The sequence below is a fragment of the Epinephelus moara genome, chromosome 14, assembly GCF_006386435.1.
Source record: "Epinephelus moara isolate mb chromosome 14, YSFRI_EMoa_1.0, whole genome shotgun sequence".
Taxonomy (NCBI): Eukaryota; Metazoa; Chordata; class Actinopteri; order Perciformes; family Serranidae; genus Epinephelus; species Epinephelus moara.
The window spans coordinates 9,836,094-9,854,234 of record NC_065519.1 but is presented as its reverse complement, the minus strand read 5'-3'; the positions used below and the strand labels follow the sequence as shown (position 1 = coordinate 9,854,234).

The window sequence follows — 18,141 nt, the reverse complement described above, 5'->3', positions numbered from 1 at the left end:
GCTTCCATTTTTACTACACAGAAATGAACCGCAATAAAAGCGCTGGACAAAATGAGGCGGTCACAACAGGCTGACACCCTGCCATCCACACACATTTATTTCCTGAAAGATGTGAGAATACCTCAACTTTGTATACAACTTAGAGTGAAGTTGTATATAAATGCATATAGGTAATATTAGATTAAAACAAGCAACAGTACTGTACAGTCTAGTCAAATGTGATCATCAAACGAGTACTTGAACAGCAAGTGTAGTTACTAAATCAGTAAGTTACAGCTATGACAACAAGTGAGCCAAATACACAAATACTCCAAAGAGATTAAAAAGTTCAATACAATTAAGAGACATATTATAGTCTGCTGTCAGTGATCTGATAAAATATCATTTTTGGGAATGTATTTGATTACTTTAAGATGCTTATATAAAAAAAATGTGCAAAATCAGAGTACTTCAATCTCCACTGTGTATCCAGGTGTTCAGATTCACTCCAGATGTTCTGTGTCTTCAGTAAACAGATCCGCCAGGTCTGCTACTGTCAGTACAGACGCCTCCGAGTGCTTCATGGTTGTGCTGGTGTGACTAGGATTAAAAAAAGCTTTTATCAGTACTTTCATTTTGCTGTCACCTCCAACACTTGAATGTCAACCCAAAACACAAAAATGTCAAGAGTATAATTTACTATATTCTGTTCTTTTACCTTTTCTCTGCTGTCTTCATCATCGCTTGCATTCTCTCTTCGATGGTGGATTTAATAAGGAATCTGTGAACAAATGTCGGCCTGGTGGACAGAGAGAACAACTGAAATCACACACAATGTATAAAACAGTGGAGGCACATGTCATTAAGGGTAATATTAAAGGGACCGTTCACGCCCAAATTAAAAATATATATTTTTCCTCTTACCTGTAGTGCTATTTATCAGTCTAGATTGTTTTGGTGTGCTTTGCCAAGTGTTGGAGATATCAGCCGTAGAGATGTCTGTGTTCTCTCTAATATAATGGAACTGGATGGCACTCAGCTTGTGGTGCTCAAAGTGCCAAAAATACATTTTTAAAAACTCAACATCAGTGTCTCTTTCCAGAAATCATGACCTGGTTACTTAATATAATCCACAGACCTTGATGTGAGCAGTTTCATGTAGGAACTATTTTCTTTCTACCAAAATACACCCGCCAACGGCATCACTGCGCAGAAGGAAGTGTGCATCTACTCATGGACGAGGAGTGTGAGATGTAAACGTTAATGGCGTCCTCCTCCGTTGAGCTGTAACCAAGATTATAATTGACTAAAATTCAACTAAAAACTAAAACTAGATGAAAAAATATTTTAGGTAACTGAAATAAAAACTAACGTACACTGCGCAGAAAGAAGCGTGCATCTACTGCTAGCTCATCAGCTAGGTTGCAGCCAGCATTATCAGAGTTTTGTATTTTTCATTAGTTATTATTTTTATTTTGTTTTCAATTTAGTTTAGCTTCAGTTAGTTTCCAGAGAGCAGAGAGCTTGTTTCAGTTGAGTTTTTATTGTTTATGCTCAAGTTTTAGTGTCATTTTTTTTTAGTTTAGTTTAGTTTTTATTAGTTTTAGGTGTTTTTTGGGGATATTTGTCAGGGACAAGATTTTAAAATTTCATTGTAGGTATTACAATATAAACACAACATTTTCATGTAGACATCTTCGTGTAAATGAACATATCAGTGCCTCCTCTTGCTTGTGCTGACAGATTTGACCGAATTGACGAAGACTAAAACTTTATTTTAGTTAGTTGTGGAAGTACACAATATTGTTTTAGTTTTCATTTCTTTTTTGCTTTTATTTTAGTTACCTAAAATGTTCTTTCAAATCAAGTTTTAATTTTAAGTTTAGTTTTAGTTAACTATAATCTTGGTTACAGATCAACAGAGGAGGACACCATTAGGCCTGTCACGAAAACAAATTTTGCTGGGCGAATAATTGCGTCAGAAATTATTGCGATAAGCGATAATATTGCGTAATATTGTGCTTTTAAGACCATTTTTATTATTGTTGTAATTTTGCTGTTTTTAGACCATTTTTTAAACTTATATAATTATAATAAAAGCATATTGATGCAAGTACACCCTTTTAAAGAGAAAAAAACATTTATTTAACAGGAATATTTAGGAATGCAAAAAAAAGAAAATTTAAATATCTGAAACAAATAAATAAAGACCGGCATACCGGCTCGTCCAAATTACTGGGCTCCCCTCTGTCATTTGGTTTAAATCCAAAACACTCTCACACAGGGGCCGTGGCATTTGATTTAGGAACAAGTTCCCTGTCTTTCTCTTACGCTCAACTCTCTTTTTTTCTCCGCCTCGTCTCCCCCTCACGAAGGTCGCACTGTGTGTGTGTGTGTGTGTGTGTGTAGCCCATAGCCCCGCCTCCCCCACAGAGACAAAGACACTCGATGACAAGAGCTTTCCCTCCGTTCATTACGCTAATGAACCAACTCACCTGGCTGCCAGATGATGCACGGCAGTGAACGCTCTTGTCATCCAGCCTCTTTGGTGGAGAGACGAGGAAAACAAACACGCATGAATATGGCAATTAATTGCAGCCGGAAAAGTTACCGTCTCCCTTTTAGTTTACCGTGCAGTTAACCGACTTATCGCATATCGTGACAGGCCTAGATACCATTAATGTTTACATCTCACGCTGTCATGAGCCTCTCATCCATGAGTAGATGCACAATTCCTTCTGCACAGTGATACGGTTGGTGGGTGTAGTTCGGTAGAAAGAAAATAGTTCCTACATGAAACTGCTCACAACAAGGTCTGTGGATTATCTTGAGTAACCAGGTCATGATTTCTGGAAAGAGACGTTGCTGTTGAGTTTTTCAAGTGTACTTTTTGGCACTTTGAGCACCACAAGTTGAGTGCCATCTAGTTCCATTATATTGAGAGAAGACAGATGTCTCTACAGCTGATATGTCCAACACTCAGAAACTAAAACAATCTATATTGATAAATATAGTACAGATAACAGCCACGACTGCGGTCATAACCCTCCAAACTTCACACATATATACAAACAGCTATGATAAAAAAAGCCACAGCTATAATGCTCATCTCATGCAGGTGGTGCAGATTTAAAATCATACCAATCAGAACATCAACACATCTATATTTTGGGTAAACTAAACTGTTACTTTTTATTATTTTGTCCACTGACAGACTCAACTCCCTGCTTCTTACTTGGTTTGTCCAATCCGGTGCACTCTGCCGATGGCCTGGAGCTCGTGAGCTGGGTTGAGGATTGGCTCCACCAGTAACACGTGAGTCGCTTCGATGATGTTCAGACCATTGGAGCCAGTGTGAAGAGGAAGGAGAAGGATGTTGATCTTTTCTTCGTATTTGAAGGAGCACAGATTCTCCTGAAAAATTAAGGTCAGTGCGCTCATTACAATCACACCTGAGTCAACTGATTTCTGGCTTGTGCTTGTTTTCTTTGAGTTCAAAATGTGTGGAAGTTAGTAGGTGTAATAGATGTGTTGCACAGTGTGGGAAAAGCAATTGTGTGGTGAAGTGCGTAAAGCATATTTAGAAATGTTTACAGCAAAAATTCAAACCTGGAATTTGTGAATCCCGTTGATTTGAGAGAACTCCATGTTGTTGTCAAACAAGGCCTTAGCAATGATGTCCAGGACACTCAGCCACTGTGCAGGGGAGAGAAAAAGAAACCAACTGGGTCAGATCCAAACACGATATGGGCAAAATAAATCACTATCACACAGAGCAGGGATAGTTTACAGTTACCGTGGAGAAGACGAGACACTTGGCCCCCGGGTCGGTCACTTGAATCTTCTTCAGCGTTCTCACTACTGCCTCCACTTTGGTAGAGTGGCTTCCCTGACAAACACAGGGGGAGGAAAATAAAGGTATAGTGTCAAAGAAAGCTGTGTTAAATTACAATTATACACATTACAAGGCATGAATCAAAGTATAATCCCCTAATAAGTGCCACTACAAATACATCCGTCAACTTTTGGACAATTAAACCAGGTGGAACCAAATAAAAAAACAACACATCTGGATCCAGCCATAACTGACTTTATAAAAATCACGGTGTTGCTGACTGACCTTGACCGGTATGTCCTGGTCCTGACTGGACGACTGGGTGGTGAACACGTAGGATATTTCTGTGTGTGATGTGGTCTGCCTACAGATGGCACATTTGATGGCACGTCGCCTCGAGCCCACGCTGTACTGCTCCACAATGATAGCAATGCACTCGTTGCAGAAGCAGTGTCCGCAGGTCAGCACTGCCCACTGGAAAAGACAGAGTGAAATTACTTAACTGTAACCATCCCAAAGGTCCTGGAGGATTGATGGTGGCACCTATCATCAGCTGAGGTCTGTCATTTTGAAGGAAACAGACACAGACTTTCTCATGTGCTCTGTTGACAACCCTAGATACTGCTCTGAGATGATGCTTAAGGGCGTTTCTATATTAATTTATGATTAACTGTGGGAGTGGAAATGAGGATTGCGCACGTGTGCCCAGCTCCACGATGACAAATTTGTAAAACACAACGAGGAGTATGTACGGCTTTTTAAAGCTGATAAAAAAGAAAGCATATACATATTTCTGTCTTTGTATGTACACACAGGTTGTGCATCTACACACAGTTTATGCATCTGGTTGCTCGTGCAAGATGAATAAGCTTCAGGCGAGATGTAATTACAGTACCTGGCCAGTGTTGATGAGACAGATTGTCATCAACACTGGCCAGGAACAGATTGTAAAGTTCGCTTGCATAAAACACGGATACAAATAGATTCTGTGAGACATTTACAATCTTCTGTCAGCAAGTTCTTCCTTACAACTAAACCATGCTCACCTCCTGTCCCAGGGGCCGGGCACAGATGGGACATGGTTCTGGGTTCAGCCCACCAGTAGACTTATCCTGGGACTGGAAGAAAGGAATCAATGTTATTTGGAGTGAGATCAAATTTCACTGTTTGAGATAAAGTGGGGAAATAATTTCTGTCCTTTGTAGTTTCTATCAAATGACCTTCTCCAGATTTGTGAGATACAGATACTGGCCGAGCTTCTTTTGGAGCTGAGACTTGGCCACTGCCTGGTCGTTCAAAAGCTTCACTCTGTTCTGCTCCACCTGGAAGCAAAACAACCGAGGGCAGAGGTCAGGAATGCAATAAAAAAAGTTGAGGCAAATTATTACATCCCTGGAAACATTCACAGACAAAAACAACTGTACCCAACGCTGGGTCAGAGGCTGGACTTGAGCTTTGATTTCCTCTACGATAGCTCTACAGTGCCTCAACAGTTTATTAATTAGCACCAAACCACCCATATTACCTTCATGCTCATGCTGAATGCAAAATTTTAAATAAGGTAAACTTTTAAGTGATTAGTCAGCCAAATTTATAACATAAATTACACTGCATTTAGGTGAGAAACAATCATGCAAAACTAAAAAAAATCAAGATCAGTTTTGGAGGTCAAATGAGGTGGATAAACACAATATTCCTTTTTTGAATAGAGGAATCACTACTCTGTGGCTCTGTCTGAGGAGGATACAAAGATAATGGGAAGATTGAAATGCTGGGAAAGGGATTTAAGGTTTTGTGATTTATGTAATTACAATGTAATTTTGACAACCACTCGGTGAGATAAATATCATTTTTTGTTTTAATGTAAAAACACAAACATTGTTAAAGTTAAGAAGAAGTAAGTGCCAAAATAGTTTGTAAACCATCCGTCCATATTCAAATGTATATAATATTATTACAGCAGACAGATAAACTAGAGTCAATATGTAAAACAGGTGCTTTTTTGTTGATCTGCCCCTCTTTAAATGACTCAGTTTGTGCCAGAGGTCTATTGTGGTTGTTTACTTTTGTATTGCTGTCTTGTCTTAGGTTTGTAAGCCACTTGTGGTCTAGAGTACATCTGAATCTACGGTTTCTTCCACTTTTTAAAGGGATGTTTGGGGAGATTTGAGGGTAGAAGGAAAGAGGGTGCTATATGCTTTACAGACTGTAAAACTCCTTGAGGCGATTTTGTGATATTGGGCTGTATAAATAAAATTGAACTGACCCTTTCAAGCAGGATAGACTGACATTAACACATTGTTATAATGAACAATAACAAGATCTTTCATTGTCTTTCTTTCACTCACCTCATGTGGCTCGATGATGTGCAGCAGTTTCGGCTTCGGTTCATCGGGCAGACGCACACGTAGTCTCTCGGTGGCCATACCCAGCTCATCGATGGCCGACACGTGATTCCTCAGCACCATCCAGTACTCATGCAGCACCTGAGAAGAGACAGAGGTAGCGTTCACTGCAGTCTGTGGTGAGCTAGAGGTCGCCCCAATCCTGACCTTTTAAACATTTATTCAACAATTATCTCTTTATGTTTTTTGCTGGATTGACAGCTTAAGGTCTACTCCTGCATTAAGAATGAAGAGTGGTTGTAAGTGTTTGCACAAACCTTGTACTCTTTCTTCCAGTTCTCAAACAGCTCCATGAAAGTGTTGCCGTCCTCCACCAGCTCCGGGTCCATGCGTTTAGCTTTGGCAAAAGACAAGATGGCTTTGAGAGAGCGCTCAGTCTCACTGGCTGCCCACAGACCTCTGCTGGTGGTGGGGAGACGGTCGTCCATCAGCCCGTCTTCATCTTCAATCATTTCTTCAAAGATGGCCGTCTGACCCTTCACCCTGTCGGGATTATTTCTCTCATAATCAGAAATTTACAGTTTCATGCAACTTGACAGATTGTCTAAAATGTTGCTCTACTTACGTGTGAGAAAACAGCTTGGACTCATAATCGATGAAGAGTACATCTGCTTTGCAAAACACGCAACTAAAATATGACAAGACAGGAATATTAGTTATGATTAAAAAAAACAGGCACAGTCAACATTTGAAATTATTATGTATGTAAAATAAGGCTAAAACAAAGCTAAATATGGTGATGTCGTACTTATTGAGTGGTAGTCTCATTGGCCTGAGATGACAAATAGTGACCTCATCGATCACTTTCTGTGACGCCGGACCTTCGAGACTCTTCACTGCGTCTCGCACAGTCTTTTGGGATTTCACCAGATCTTCCATTTGTGTGGTGAGCAGGAACTGCAGACCACAGGCATCACGGAACCTGCAGGAGACCCCATTTTACTTTGATCACGTCTGTGTAAGGATAACTTTTAACTATCGTGTTACTATTTAAATGGATAAACACTTTACTTGTCTGCCATGGTGAGCTTGTTGGCTTGTTGTTTGTAGCTGGACGTCAACTCGTTCTTGATGCGGGATACAAGATCGTCGTCGGTGGAGCAGCGGATCGCCTTCTGGACAACATCCAGCCACCAGGGAGCGTTCAGGTTGACCTTGTGACAGAAAGTTTATTATATATAAATAAAACAAGCTTCTGGTTCTGCCTTAATTATGATAACATTATTAAAATACAAATCACTTTAATTTGCACTATTCTGTCTATATTGTATATTCTTGAATATTTTTACACTGTCTGCACTGGTACTGGAGCTGCTTTTAATCTCATTGTACATGCGTATAGAGACAATAAAGGCATTCTATTCTATTCTAAACAAAATGTTGTATACATCATGCTGTGTGTTCATTTAGCGGTGTTTATCTGTTATAATATGAAGCACAGTTTGCCTCAATGTAGACAGAAATGAGTTCTCACTTTGCGCTTCAGCTCTTTGATGTTCTGAAGCACCGGCTGCAGAGCCTGATGGGCGTCTGCTACCTCAGAGTCATATTTGGTCATGTAGTGCTGTCGCAGCTGCTCCGCCTACAGACACAGAGAGGACATAACAGATTTAGTTTTGAAAATTTACAGATTCTTTACTGGAATAAATTACTTCTGACAGAAAGAAATATTTATGCATTACCTCCTCACTTAGTCGGTCATCTCTCAGCGTGGGAGGTATCCCAGGATGCTTTGCGCTCAGCAGTTCCATCAAATTGTGGGTAGCGTGAAGCCTCTGTTTTACCACAATAGTAAAAAAAGATACAAGTAATCAGAATCTTTTATATAAACCTCTAACATATAAACTATCCATAATGGTTAGAAATAAGAATCAGGAATTCATGTCAGTAGAATCTAACACTTTAAGGACCTTATCTCAACGGTCAATGCTAATTTCAGATCGACACAGTTGTCATTTTCCCAGCCAGGACCCACACTGTATAAGTAGTAAATGTCCTTGTGTCCATCTGTGCACCCATGGGTGTTGTAAGAGTTGACATTGTAAAATCTAGTTGCGATTTCTTCAGACAGTGTCTCATTTCTAAGTTACTTGGGCGACACTCTACCTACGTTCAGATGCCTGTCGCTGAGCTCCTATTTCATGCTGCATCTCAACTGACACTTGGTTACATGTGGCCTCTATTTTGTTCATGTAGGATAAGATGGTAGTCATACCACCGGGCTTGGTAAGGTTGATGTGTACGTTAGTAATAAACAACAAACATTGTGGAAATTCCAGTACGAGTGTTGCTATGAATTTTTCTTCCATCGTCTACTTCCACACTCTTAAAGCTACCTCAACCAAAACACTAAAATGTGAGCATAGCAGAGCCGAGCAGAGCTGCCGTCCGACTCCACATTAAAAGAGACACTGTGTGCATTTACACACTAGGAGCAGCGTAGCTTCAATGATTATTTCAGAGGCTTTAAGTTTTCTTCTGCTTCCTCTGTCAAGTTTATAACTATAGTTTTTAGTTTTGGTGCTTAATTGTCCCACAATAGTTGCTGTAGGGACATCACTGCTCATCACTGCTCACCGTATTAATCCCAGCATAAAAACGCTCGCTTCTACAGTTTGCCAAATCCGCCATGTTAACAACAGAGCCCTAGGTGCAGGCACACCTGGCTGTTAAAGGGATTGAGAGATGACAGTCTGATTGTTCAAAATCATGTTGTGCCCAAAACACCTATGATTAATTAAGGGACTTAAAACAACCCCTCTGCCCTTTGTCTTACTTTGCGCCAAGGTTATGTGTCGTTTAACTCGCAAAAGTGTAGCTGGACATGCCCTAAATGCAACTGCACCATGTGTTCTAGACCATGCGCTATAGATAGTTTAAATAGAGCCCAAAGACTCTTGTCAGATGGTGTGATTTTAGAAATAAAACCTTTCATATGTTAATGACAGACGAGTAAAAGACATGAATGGGATGAGGCCACTTACCTGCAATGAATCTGTTTTCAGTCGGCCTTTGTGCTCCTCTGATGAACGAAGCACTTCTCTATACATCTCCACCGCCTCTACAAACTCATCTGCGGGGAGGCAAAGCAGACGGTGACACTCAGTATATGTCCGTCACATGTGGAGGTAATGAGGTGTGCTATACAAACCACCCCAGTGCACTCCAGCCACATTATACATATCTCCCTGCAGAGACGTGCTGCAACAAAACATCTCGGCACATAAAGAAACACAAGGATGAGATCATGGCTTGTGTTGTGTTTAAACTGATTCCCATGGGAAACTGAGAGCACAAGTACAGAAGTGGGGTTTTATACTTCTGATGATGTGGATTCCAGCCAGGCCGTTGAGTGCGCACACCAATTGTCTGTGGGCTTCTTCACACTCCACTCGACATTTCTTCTGCAGGGACTTCAGGAGCTCCTCCATCGTCATGGTGCTGGGGAGGCGCAGCACAGACAAACCCACTCAACAAACCCTCCAACGCAAATTACACAGAATGGGTCAACTTTAAATAAACACAACTACACATTGTATAATGGACAAAAAGGTTGCTGCGGTCTATTACCGTTACTAATGCAGTGAGACTCCATTTAGTCCAGCTAGACTGGTAATTAACCGTTGCAGCTGCCAGACCTCTCCTCTCGCTTTGAAAACATAATACCAAGTGTCATTTACCTTTTCTGCAGAGGCAGGAACTCCCCCCTCACAGCCTGGGGATGGCAGCAGGCCTGTCGCAGCCTCAGCAGCGGGCACAGGATGGTGTGGACGGTGCGGCGGTCGAGGCTGCCAAGTTTCAGGCTCCAGTCAGAGATCTTCCTGAGTTTGACCAGAGCGTCCTGGGAGCAGACCTCGTGCTGGCGGTGGTAGAAGTGACCCTCGACGGGGGAGAAGTGCAGCCAGTGCACCTCCTCTGTCTGAGGGGGAATCTGGATCTGGAAAACAGTGACAGATCATTAAACAAAGGTACTTGAACTACATTTTGTCATTATTAAAATCTATCTGATTGACTATTACAGATTCTTTAAACAAGTAAAATTTACATTTAAATTGAGGTGATTGAGAATCAAACTACTTTTGTCCCCCTACCTGATCAATGACGTCTTTTTTGGCTGATCGCCACAATAACTGAGCGATTACATGGTACAGCGGCTCAGTGTTTCCACGCTGATAAGGGCGATAGAGCAGCTGGTCCCACCAGTGTTTCACCCAGTATGGGTCGACTCCCAGGAATAGTACAAGGCCGTACAGATCTGCACAGAAAACACCATCAGTTTAGAGTTTAATGTTGTCATGTTAAGCAGGTTTTTAGTGATTTAAAACATTGTTAAGAGGCTTAAGAGACCAAACACAGAGGGCTCTATTTTAACGACCTACAGTGCACAGTCTGAAGAGCATGACATAAGTGCTTTTAGGGTATGTCCAACCACTTTGGTAGTGGCACGTAATCTGGGCACAAAGTAAGACACAAGGGGCAAACAGGTTCTATTTAGTCACTTTATTAGTCATAGGTGTGTTTTGGGTGTAATGTGAATTCAACCAATCAAGAGTGTCATCTTCCATTCCCATTAAAACTATGTAATTATAAACTTGACAGAGGAAACAGAACTTAACTTTCGGCATCTGAAATAATCATTAAAATTATGCTGCTCCTCATACGTAAATGCACTCAGTGTCCCTCTTCACTGGGAGTCGGACAGCAGCTGTGCTCTCTCCTGTGCTCACATTTTAGAGAATGTAATTAATATTTTCCGAACCCACCTATGTTGGTGCATCTTACTATCTAAATAATGCGTCCTTTAAATAGCAGAAAAATACTCTGCTACTGACTTAAGGGTTTTTGTTTGTCAGTGGTGCAACTGCTTTCTGTTACGCCAACAAGGAGCCTGACCACACCTCATTTTAAGACCTACACTCCCATGGGCGCACAGATGGGCACAAGGACATTTGCTGTTTACACAACATGGATGCTCGCCATGAGAATGACAACTAGCAATGACGGTTGCGCTGTGCTGTGTGCCAGGTGGAAGGTAGTACCCTAATTTTGTTGTGTAAAGCAGATTTTGGTTTTACCTTCTAGGCCTCTCTGCACAGGGGTGCCACTGACACACCAGCGGTTGACAGATGCGAGACGTAGAGCCATCTCTGCAGCCTGACGGTAAAATAGAAGTGAGTATAAACCAAGTTTCGATACACAAACTGAAATAAAACACTGCATTGAACACATAATAATCTTACATCTCTCACAAACCTATGAATAAACAAGATTTTAGTCACTCATAAACAACTCTGTGATCAGGATCAATATGATATTTTGATATAGAAATAAGGTTACAAACACAAAAACACCCATTTAATAAAACCCAGAATGTTTTAATATCCTCTAGTGTAACTAAGCAAACCACTGATTTCTGGATTCTGTTCAACTCACCTTCGCAGTGGGACATTCAACCATCTGAGCCTCGTCCAGACAGATGCGCCACCACTCCACCGCCACCAGAGGACTGGGTATGGCCATGTAGCGCTTCTGATTGCGAAAGCGGCGTCCGTCCTTGCTGTTACTGTGGGGAATGTCGACGTAGTTGAGCTCCGACCGTAGAACGTCGTAGGTGGTGATGACCACATCCTGCTCAGCGAGCATATGTGGCTGGATGAATCCATGCTTCTTCACACCCTGATAGACCTGAGACAAAAGAAGTCATATTGATTAGTACTTGAAAGTTAACAGTGTTTGTGTTAGTTGCGAGATAAGAGGGGAGAAGTACGACATTGCTTAGCTTCAGTGGCAGTACTCCTGCCTGCTTCTCCAAACGGGGGGCATGCAAAACATCTACTGTATAAATACACTGATTATGGATAAGCACCTCTTACAAACCCACTTCAACAAATCTGAACTACCCCTTTAAAATGTGACATTTCTAGCCTATAGAGAAAAAAAAAATCTCATATATCCATCTGCTTTCTCACCAGCACTCGCAGCGAGGAGGACCTGATGTGCCGGTTGATCTCCTCCACCCACTGGTGGCAGATGGAGCTCGGGGAGATGATGAGGGTAGCACCGGTGGAGACGGGTTTCATGGCAACCAGGCAGTGAGGGCAGTAGAAAGGTGTCGTTTCAAGGCTCTCTTCTTTGTAGTTTACGCAGTCTGCATGCTGCCAAAGCTGGCAGTTCATACACTGGACACGGGCCTTGTAGTCAATAATGCCCAGCTCACCACAGATGCACTCAAAGCGGTAGTCCTGGGTGTTGAACGGGATAACAGACGCTCTGGTGGGGGTTTCTATCTCCTGTAGGTCAGCTTCTCCTCTTTCTTCAGGTAGATCACCCATTCTGGGCATGTCCTGTGTATCTGACTCACTTTTATCCTGAGACATCTGTAAGGTTAATGTATCCAGCATGCTGTCGGACTGTTCTGCTTTCTCCCTCACACTTTCATCCCATTCCTTCTTTGCTGCTGTCTCCTCTGGTACCAGACACTCCATTGTAGGGGAGGACTGATCTCTTTGATCTTCTGTTAGAAGAGAGTTTTGCAGAGCTGCCTCTGCTTTCTCTTTGGCTCGTCTCTGAAACATTTTCCTGGGCGTGCTCTCTGTACTTTTGCAAGTCTGACAAAAAAAGAAATCAGATGAAAGTTAAATAATTCAACAAAGAAATATTTGTAGCATAAAAGATTTAAAGTTGAAGCTCTTTATTCTTACAAACTTGGATGCTCCTGCTAACATCTTCTTTGTTTCTTTGTAGTTCTTTCCCAGTTTGAATGACCCTGCCAGGCCGCGACCTTTGACCCGGTCCACCAGGCCTTCATCTATCAGCTTCGCCAGCGTCTTCCTGATGTGGTTGCGGTTTTTCAGGAGGTCATAGCCGTAAGTGGCACGGATGTAGGTGAAGATAGCGTTGACGGAGGCTCCTTTGCCAGATCTCATCTCCTTGATTGCAGTGAGGAGCATGATGCGCACAGCTGCACAGAAATAACAAGATTGATGTAAAAAATATCTAAATCAAACTGCAGTGGCTTTGAAAGCTGTGATGTCAGAGAGGATGATGAGCGACATACTTGGGTAGGACACTTTCATTTTAGGCTGAACTTCAGACTTGCAGCGGTTAACTTTCTTTCTTTCAAGGGGAGGAGGAGGTACGAAATAATTTACGGATTTTCCCTGCAAGATGAAAACAGAAACAATGTCACATTTTGCAGTGTAGCTAATATCATCTATACTGAGCGTATTAAAATACATAGAACAGTGGACAAAAATACCAAATTGCAGAACTGTGTATAATCATCCATGGCACTGATGGGGTGAGGGTAAAGAGAGAGAGAGAGAGAAAGAGGGGAAAAAAAAGTGAAAGTCTGCATTTTTAATTGTAGCTGCCTACTGGTGCTCACCACAGGCAGGGTGAGGGCTTCCTGCTCCAGGTCCTGTCGTGTGTGGAACAGGATGAGAGCCAGAACTTCCACTGTCTTTCCCAGCCCCATTTCATCGGCCAAGATCCCACCAGGCCACTCCACACCCGCCAGCGGAAACTCTCGGATTAAGCTGAAAAAGACAAGAAAACAAAACTGCTGAAAATCAAAAATACTTTAATGTATCACTAATGAACTCATCCTTGAAACTACAACAAAGGGAGGTGAGTGTGGATGTGGATAAGTTTTGGTTTTATGTGCTGATGTTATGAGATACCAGCTAATAACACCTCTGCTGCTGAGGTGGAAATTAATTTGTGCTGCTCAAAGGAACTAAGTATAAATATATTCAAAAATGTTTAAACTTTTTTTTTTTTTTTGCAAAAGATTATTAAAGAAATATGGACATTGTTTCTGGAAAGACACTTTGCTTTTTATTTTTTTCAAAGGGCATTTTTTATGTGGTTTGAGCAGCACAAAGAAATTCCATTCATCCCCTTTGCTCAGGAGCGGTAGCAGATGTGTAAGATCTGTCTGGGCAGATAGTACTGGTGGTAAGAAGGTGGTAAGGAAAATATGGATTTGTGACCTGTTAACATTCAAGTTCTTACCAGCCAGTAAAAGGGTTGTAGAACAACTTCTTGCCGCACAAGGTGATCAACTCCCGCCAGAGGAAATGCAGCGTTTGCTCTGCAAAGAAATTGGAAATATTGAGAATCTCAATTATGTACCTCTCTTAGTTCTAACGTAGGCCTTTTCCAACACAGGAGCTTAACAACCCATAACTTAAGAGAATACTTCAATCCCCCTCCTTTGAGGGTGAAACGTTTTCTCACATGAAGTGAAATAATTCTTTAAGTGTAGCAGTTGTCACAGTTGCTTACTCTTCCTACATTGGGGGCAAGTTCCTGAACATAATTTTTTAACACTGCTCATAAACTGCTACTAAATCCAATTTCCAGGCTTGAGGGGAAAGAAATGGCAAAAGCAGCGAGACAGTCTGCTCTCACATTCTACTGTGAAGTGTATGTTACACTTGGTTAACAGTGAAGTACATGCATGATCTGTAGCTAAGTGCAAACGCTGCACTAGTATAGCGCCCTTAAGCATAAATTTCAAAGTTTTACATCTCCTGAGACCAATGAACTGGAAAGATGAATATAGCCACCAGTCAAAACTCCCACTAAGGGAAAGTTTAAGAGTGCAGTAGTGTTCAGTTGTACCAGACAAGAAGTGAGTACCTTTGGGTGAAGTGTTCCTGTATTTCTCTCTCTGCAGCATCCAGTTGACGGCCTGGCTTTGATACCGTCTCAGCACAGGAATGAGAGCTTTGTGCTGGACGTCGTAGGTCACCTCCACACTCTCTCTCTGGTGCAGGTGCCTGACGTAATCATAAAGCTCCTCGACATTTTGCCTCTCCAGGTCGGTGTCACATTCCTCCTCATCATTCTCTACAACCTCTACATGGAAAATACAGCAAAGAAATTAAGTTTTCTTTGGGAGAGCTTGGATCACAGGATGCATTAGACATGAGGACCAGAGCCTTACCGGGGATAATAAAATCATAAAAGTACTCCATTAACTTCTGCATTAGTTGATTGGCTTTCTTCATCCGAGCGTTGCCCTCGCTGAGGAACTCTGGCTTCCCGAGCCCAGTTTCCATTAAGTAAATCCCGACCTGGCAGATGCAGACCAACAGCCGCTTGTAAGCAAGACTATGACAGTGGATGTGGCTGCTTGGGACAACATCGCAGAGGATAAACTAGGCAGTGAATAACCGTATGTTGTTGTGATTGGTGGCCTAAACCAGGTGGCCATGTATCATAACATCCTGGTTCAGATCATTCATTCCCCATCTTTCTATTTCCTTATTTCCTGCGAGTACCCTACTCTCAATTGTCTGAAAAAATTGAGATAAAATGCCCCAAAAATAAACACAGATAAACATTGAGATGAGTTGTATTTTTTAAATATTATGAAAGCATTTCAGGCAAAATTTGTTTTTAAAATGAAGTGTTAAAGACTGAAACCATGACAATATAGTACATATAAATATGGAGCTTTGTTTTTCATTATTGATGCAGGAACAACTTGCACAGACACACAGTATCACCATAAACACACTTGCAGTTCACCAGTAAAGCAATACTGGAGCCTTCATACCTTGACTGAGCGGTCTCTTTCCTGGTGGCAGAGCTGCACCACCCTCCTCTTCTGCATCCAGTCGAGGTCCTCCAGCGATATCACACTGAGGCTGCACTCTGCTGTGCAAGTGTCCTCATCAGGCCTCCACTGCAGTCCTGAGCTCTCATCACAGCTGCTGTAACTGAGGCAGAGCTGGTCACCCATCCTGTGGAGCACGAAAGCTCTCAGTTCACAGTCAGATGGGATCCAAGCCGGACGGACGCTGAACTCCCCGATGAGCGCCTTCCAGATGTGGCCCAGCTTCAAAGCTGGCACCACGGTGAGGGCCAGGGAGGCTGACGCAGAGGTGCTTTCTGATGATGTACCAGGAAGCTCCTCTGTAAACCGGACGGAGCTGGAACAGGCAGCCTCCACGACGTCCTCAGTGGTCGAGATAAAGGAGCTGCTGGGAGGAGGGTCGACAGGAAGAATGGAGCAGGTGGGTATCTGGTCATCCTCCTGGATCGCCTCGTTCTTGCGGTCGTCCAGCATGTTCCAGTTCAACCTCTTCTTGGCTTCTTCGTCCACCCTCACGGGAGGGGCCCTCTTCCTTCGGCTACTCATGATTTAACTATACGGAAAGCAAAGGAAGTGTTAATAACAAAAGTAATTATATCTTAAATGTATTTATAACTACATTAGTAGTATACTGTACGACAAATATTTATATTTGGGAGACAAAGTGAGCTCATTAATTTTCATTCTCAGATTATTTGATTAAATATATTTAGTAATTCACAAAACAAAAACGTTAAGATCACATCTGTCTATTTGAACTGCATTAACACACATCTTTACCACATACTCCTTAGATATTATCTTAGGATCCTTTGGAGGGCCAAGACCCCCAGGGTGGGGATCACTAATACAGAGACTGGTATAGATTTTCCAAAACCAGACAGGAACAAGTACAGCTGGTATGTACACTCATTCAACTGAGCTTTTAGCCCGTCTCCATAATAGGTACTTTATCATCTTGTGTATCAGAGGCTACTTCAGGTCTAGGACTAAGCTGTCAATGTGAATAGCAGATGACATCAAAGAAAGGCAATCAAACTATTTCAACATCATCTAATGTCACTACTTGTGTATTTAAAGGCACCCAGATGCCACCCAAATGTTTAAGTTAGCTCAGTTAGCTTAACTTCTGTCACTTCACCTATCAGGTAACGTCACAGCGTCTCATCCGTATCAGTGAACAGTCCTCTCATTAAAACAAACAGCTAGCAGGCTAATAAATATATAATCTAATTTACACGTTGGCTAGAAATTACTGTTTAAAAATGTGCGCCTCTTTTCGTTGAATGTTTTTGTTGTGTGCGGAAACAGGCAGCACAGCTCCTATGTAACAACACTGTTATACAATGAAAACACTCCGAGGCTGTGAGGCTGCGCATTTTATCATTTCACTGCAAACACGCAAATAAAAAATAAGTCGATTTACTTTTAAGGTCTCCCACAAACCGACCAGGTGTCTATCGCTGCATCAGAAGTCGTTTCAGCTCCCAGGAGCTCCGGATAATCGGGCAGACATGCATCAAAACACACTTCTTCCACCGACTCTGATGTTGGTGTCCGCCATTTTTAAATACCGGAAGTGAGGTAAACGCAGAGGGATATGCTTCGAGCAGCGGAGACTTCAGCTGACGCGATTAAAACTTTTATTTATTATTATATTTAGATATATTGTTTATTTTTTATTATTAAAAATATGTACTATTATATCAATGTATTTTAATTTTTGTTTTTTTGGCTTTAAAAATACTTTTAGCTTTTTGATGGATTTTTTCTTCCGATTTTAATCTTTTTTTTTTTTTTAAATACCCGGAAAAAAAATATTAAAATGATGTTCCAGTAATTAACTTTCTTAGATAAACTGTAACAATAAATTTTTTTAAAGATTTAAAAAAAAGAAGAAAAAAAAAGTTAAAATTAGGTTGCAGGAGAAAAAACGAGACGACAGACGAATTGCTTTAACTACGTATTTTTCTTATTTCTCCAGTTATCTTTTTATTTTATTCTTTATGACTTAAAGTTTATTGAATTTAATTTTTTCCAGCAACACTATACCACTTCAAAAGGGAAGAAAAAAGCACAATAACAAGCACCCTGTACAATACCAGACAGAAGAAAGAAAAATAATAATAGCCTAATTATAAATAGGCAAGGACTGACTCATAGTAATAGATAAAGTAAAAGTAAAATCATGGTAATATAAACAATGAACTCGGGTAAATAGAAATAACAGTATTAATATGACATGTAAGTAATTTTTTTTCGGATTCCAACTTATGTCCATGTCAAAATAGTGTCCATGTAATGGTGTCCACATA

General features: G+C 41.4%; 1 protein-coding gene across 3 annotated transcripts; it reads right to left on the bottom strand.

Moving 5' to 3' along the window:
- Positions 1 to 71: 71 nt before the first annotated feature.
- Positions 72 to 17,402, bottom strand: shprh (SNF2 histone linker PHD RING helicase). Of its 3 annotated transcripts, none has more exons than XM_050061600.1 (30): positions 17,253 to 17,402; positions 15,788 to 16,379; positions 15,173 to 15,302; positions 14,866 to 15,084; positions 14,236 to 14,314; positions 13,607 to 13,757; positions 13,277 to 13,379; positions 12,921 to 13,180; positions 12,189 to 12,827; positions 11,653 to 11,904; positions 11,295 to 11,373; positions 10,311 to 10,474; positions 9,900 to 10,156; positions 9,539 to 9,660; positions 9,204 to 9,292; positions 7,902 to 7,994; positions 7,694 to 7,801; positions 7,231 to 7,373; positions 6,968 to 7,141; positions 6,785 to 6,847; positions 6,477 to 6,702; positions 6,163 to 6,300; positions 5,035 to 5,136; positions 4,861 to 4,932; positions 4,100 to 4,288; positions 3,776 to 3,868; positions 3,589 to 3,675; positions 3,215 to 3,393; positions 698 to 778; positions 72 to 579 (listed from the first exon to the last, which is right to left on the bottom strand). In XM_050061600.1, the coding sequence occupies exons 2-30, from the start codon at positions 16,370 to 16,372 to the stop codon at positions 483 to 485; spliced, it is 4,974 nt and encodes a 1,657-aa protein (XP_049917557.1). In that variant the 5' UTR covers positions 16,373 to 16,379; positions 17,253 to 17,402; the 3' UTR covers positions 72 to 482. The 3 variants fall into 3 exon arrangements, with proteins under 3 accessions (XP_049917557.1, XP_049917558.1, XP_049917559.1); XM_050061601.1 differs by having other exon boundaries at positions 17,277 to 17,395; XM_050061602.1 differs by lacking the exons at positions 15,173 to 15,302; positions 17,253 to 17,402 and having other exon boundaries at positions 15,788 to 15,917.
- Between the last annotated feature and the right edge of the window lie 739 nt (positions 17,403 to 18,141).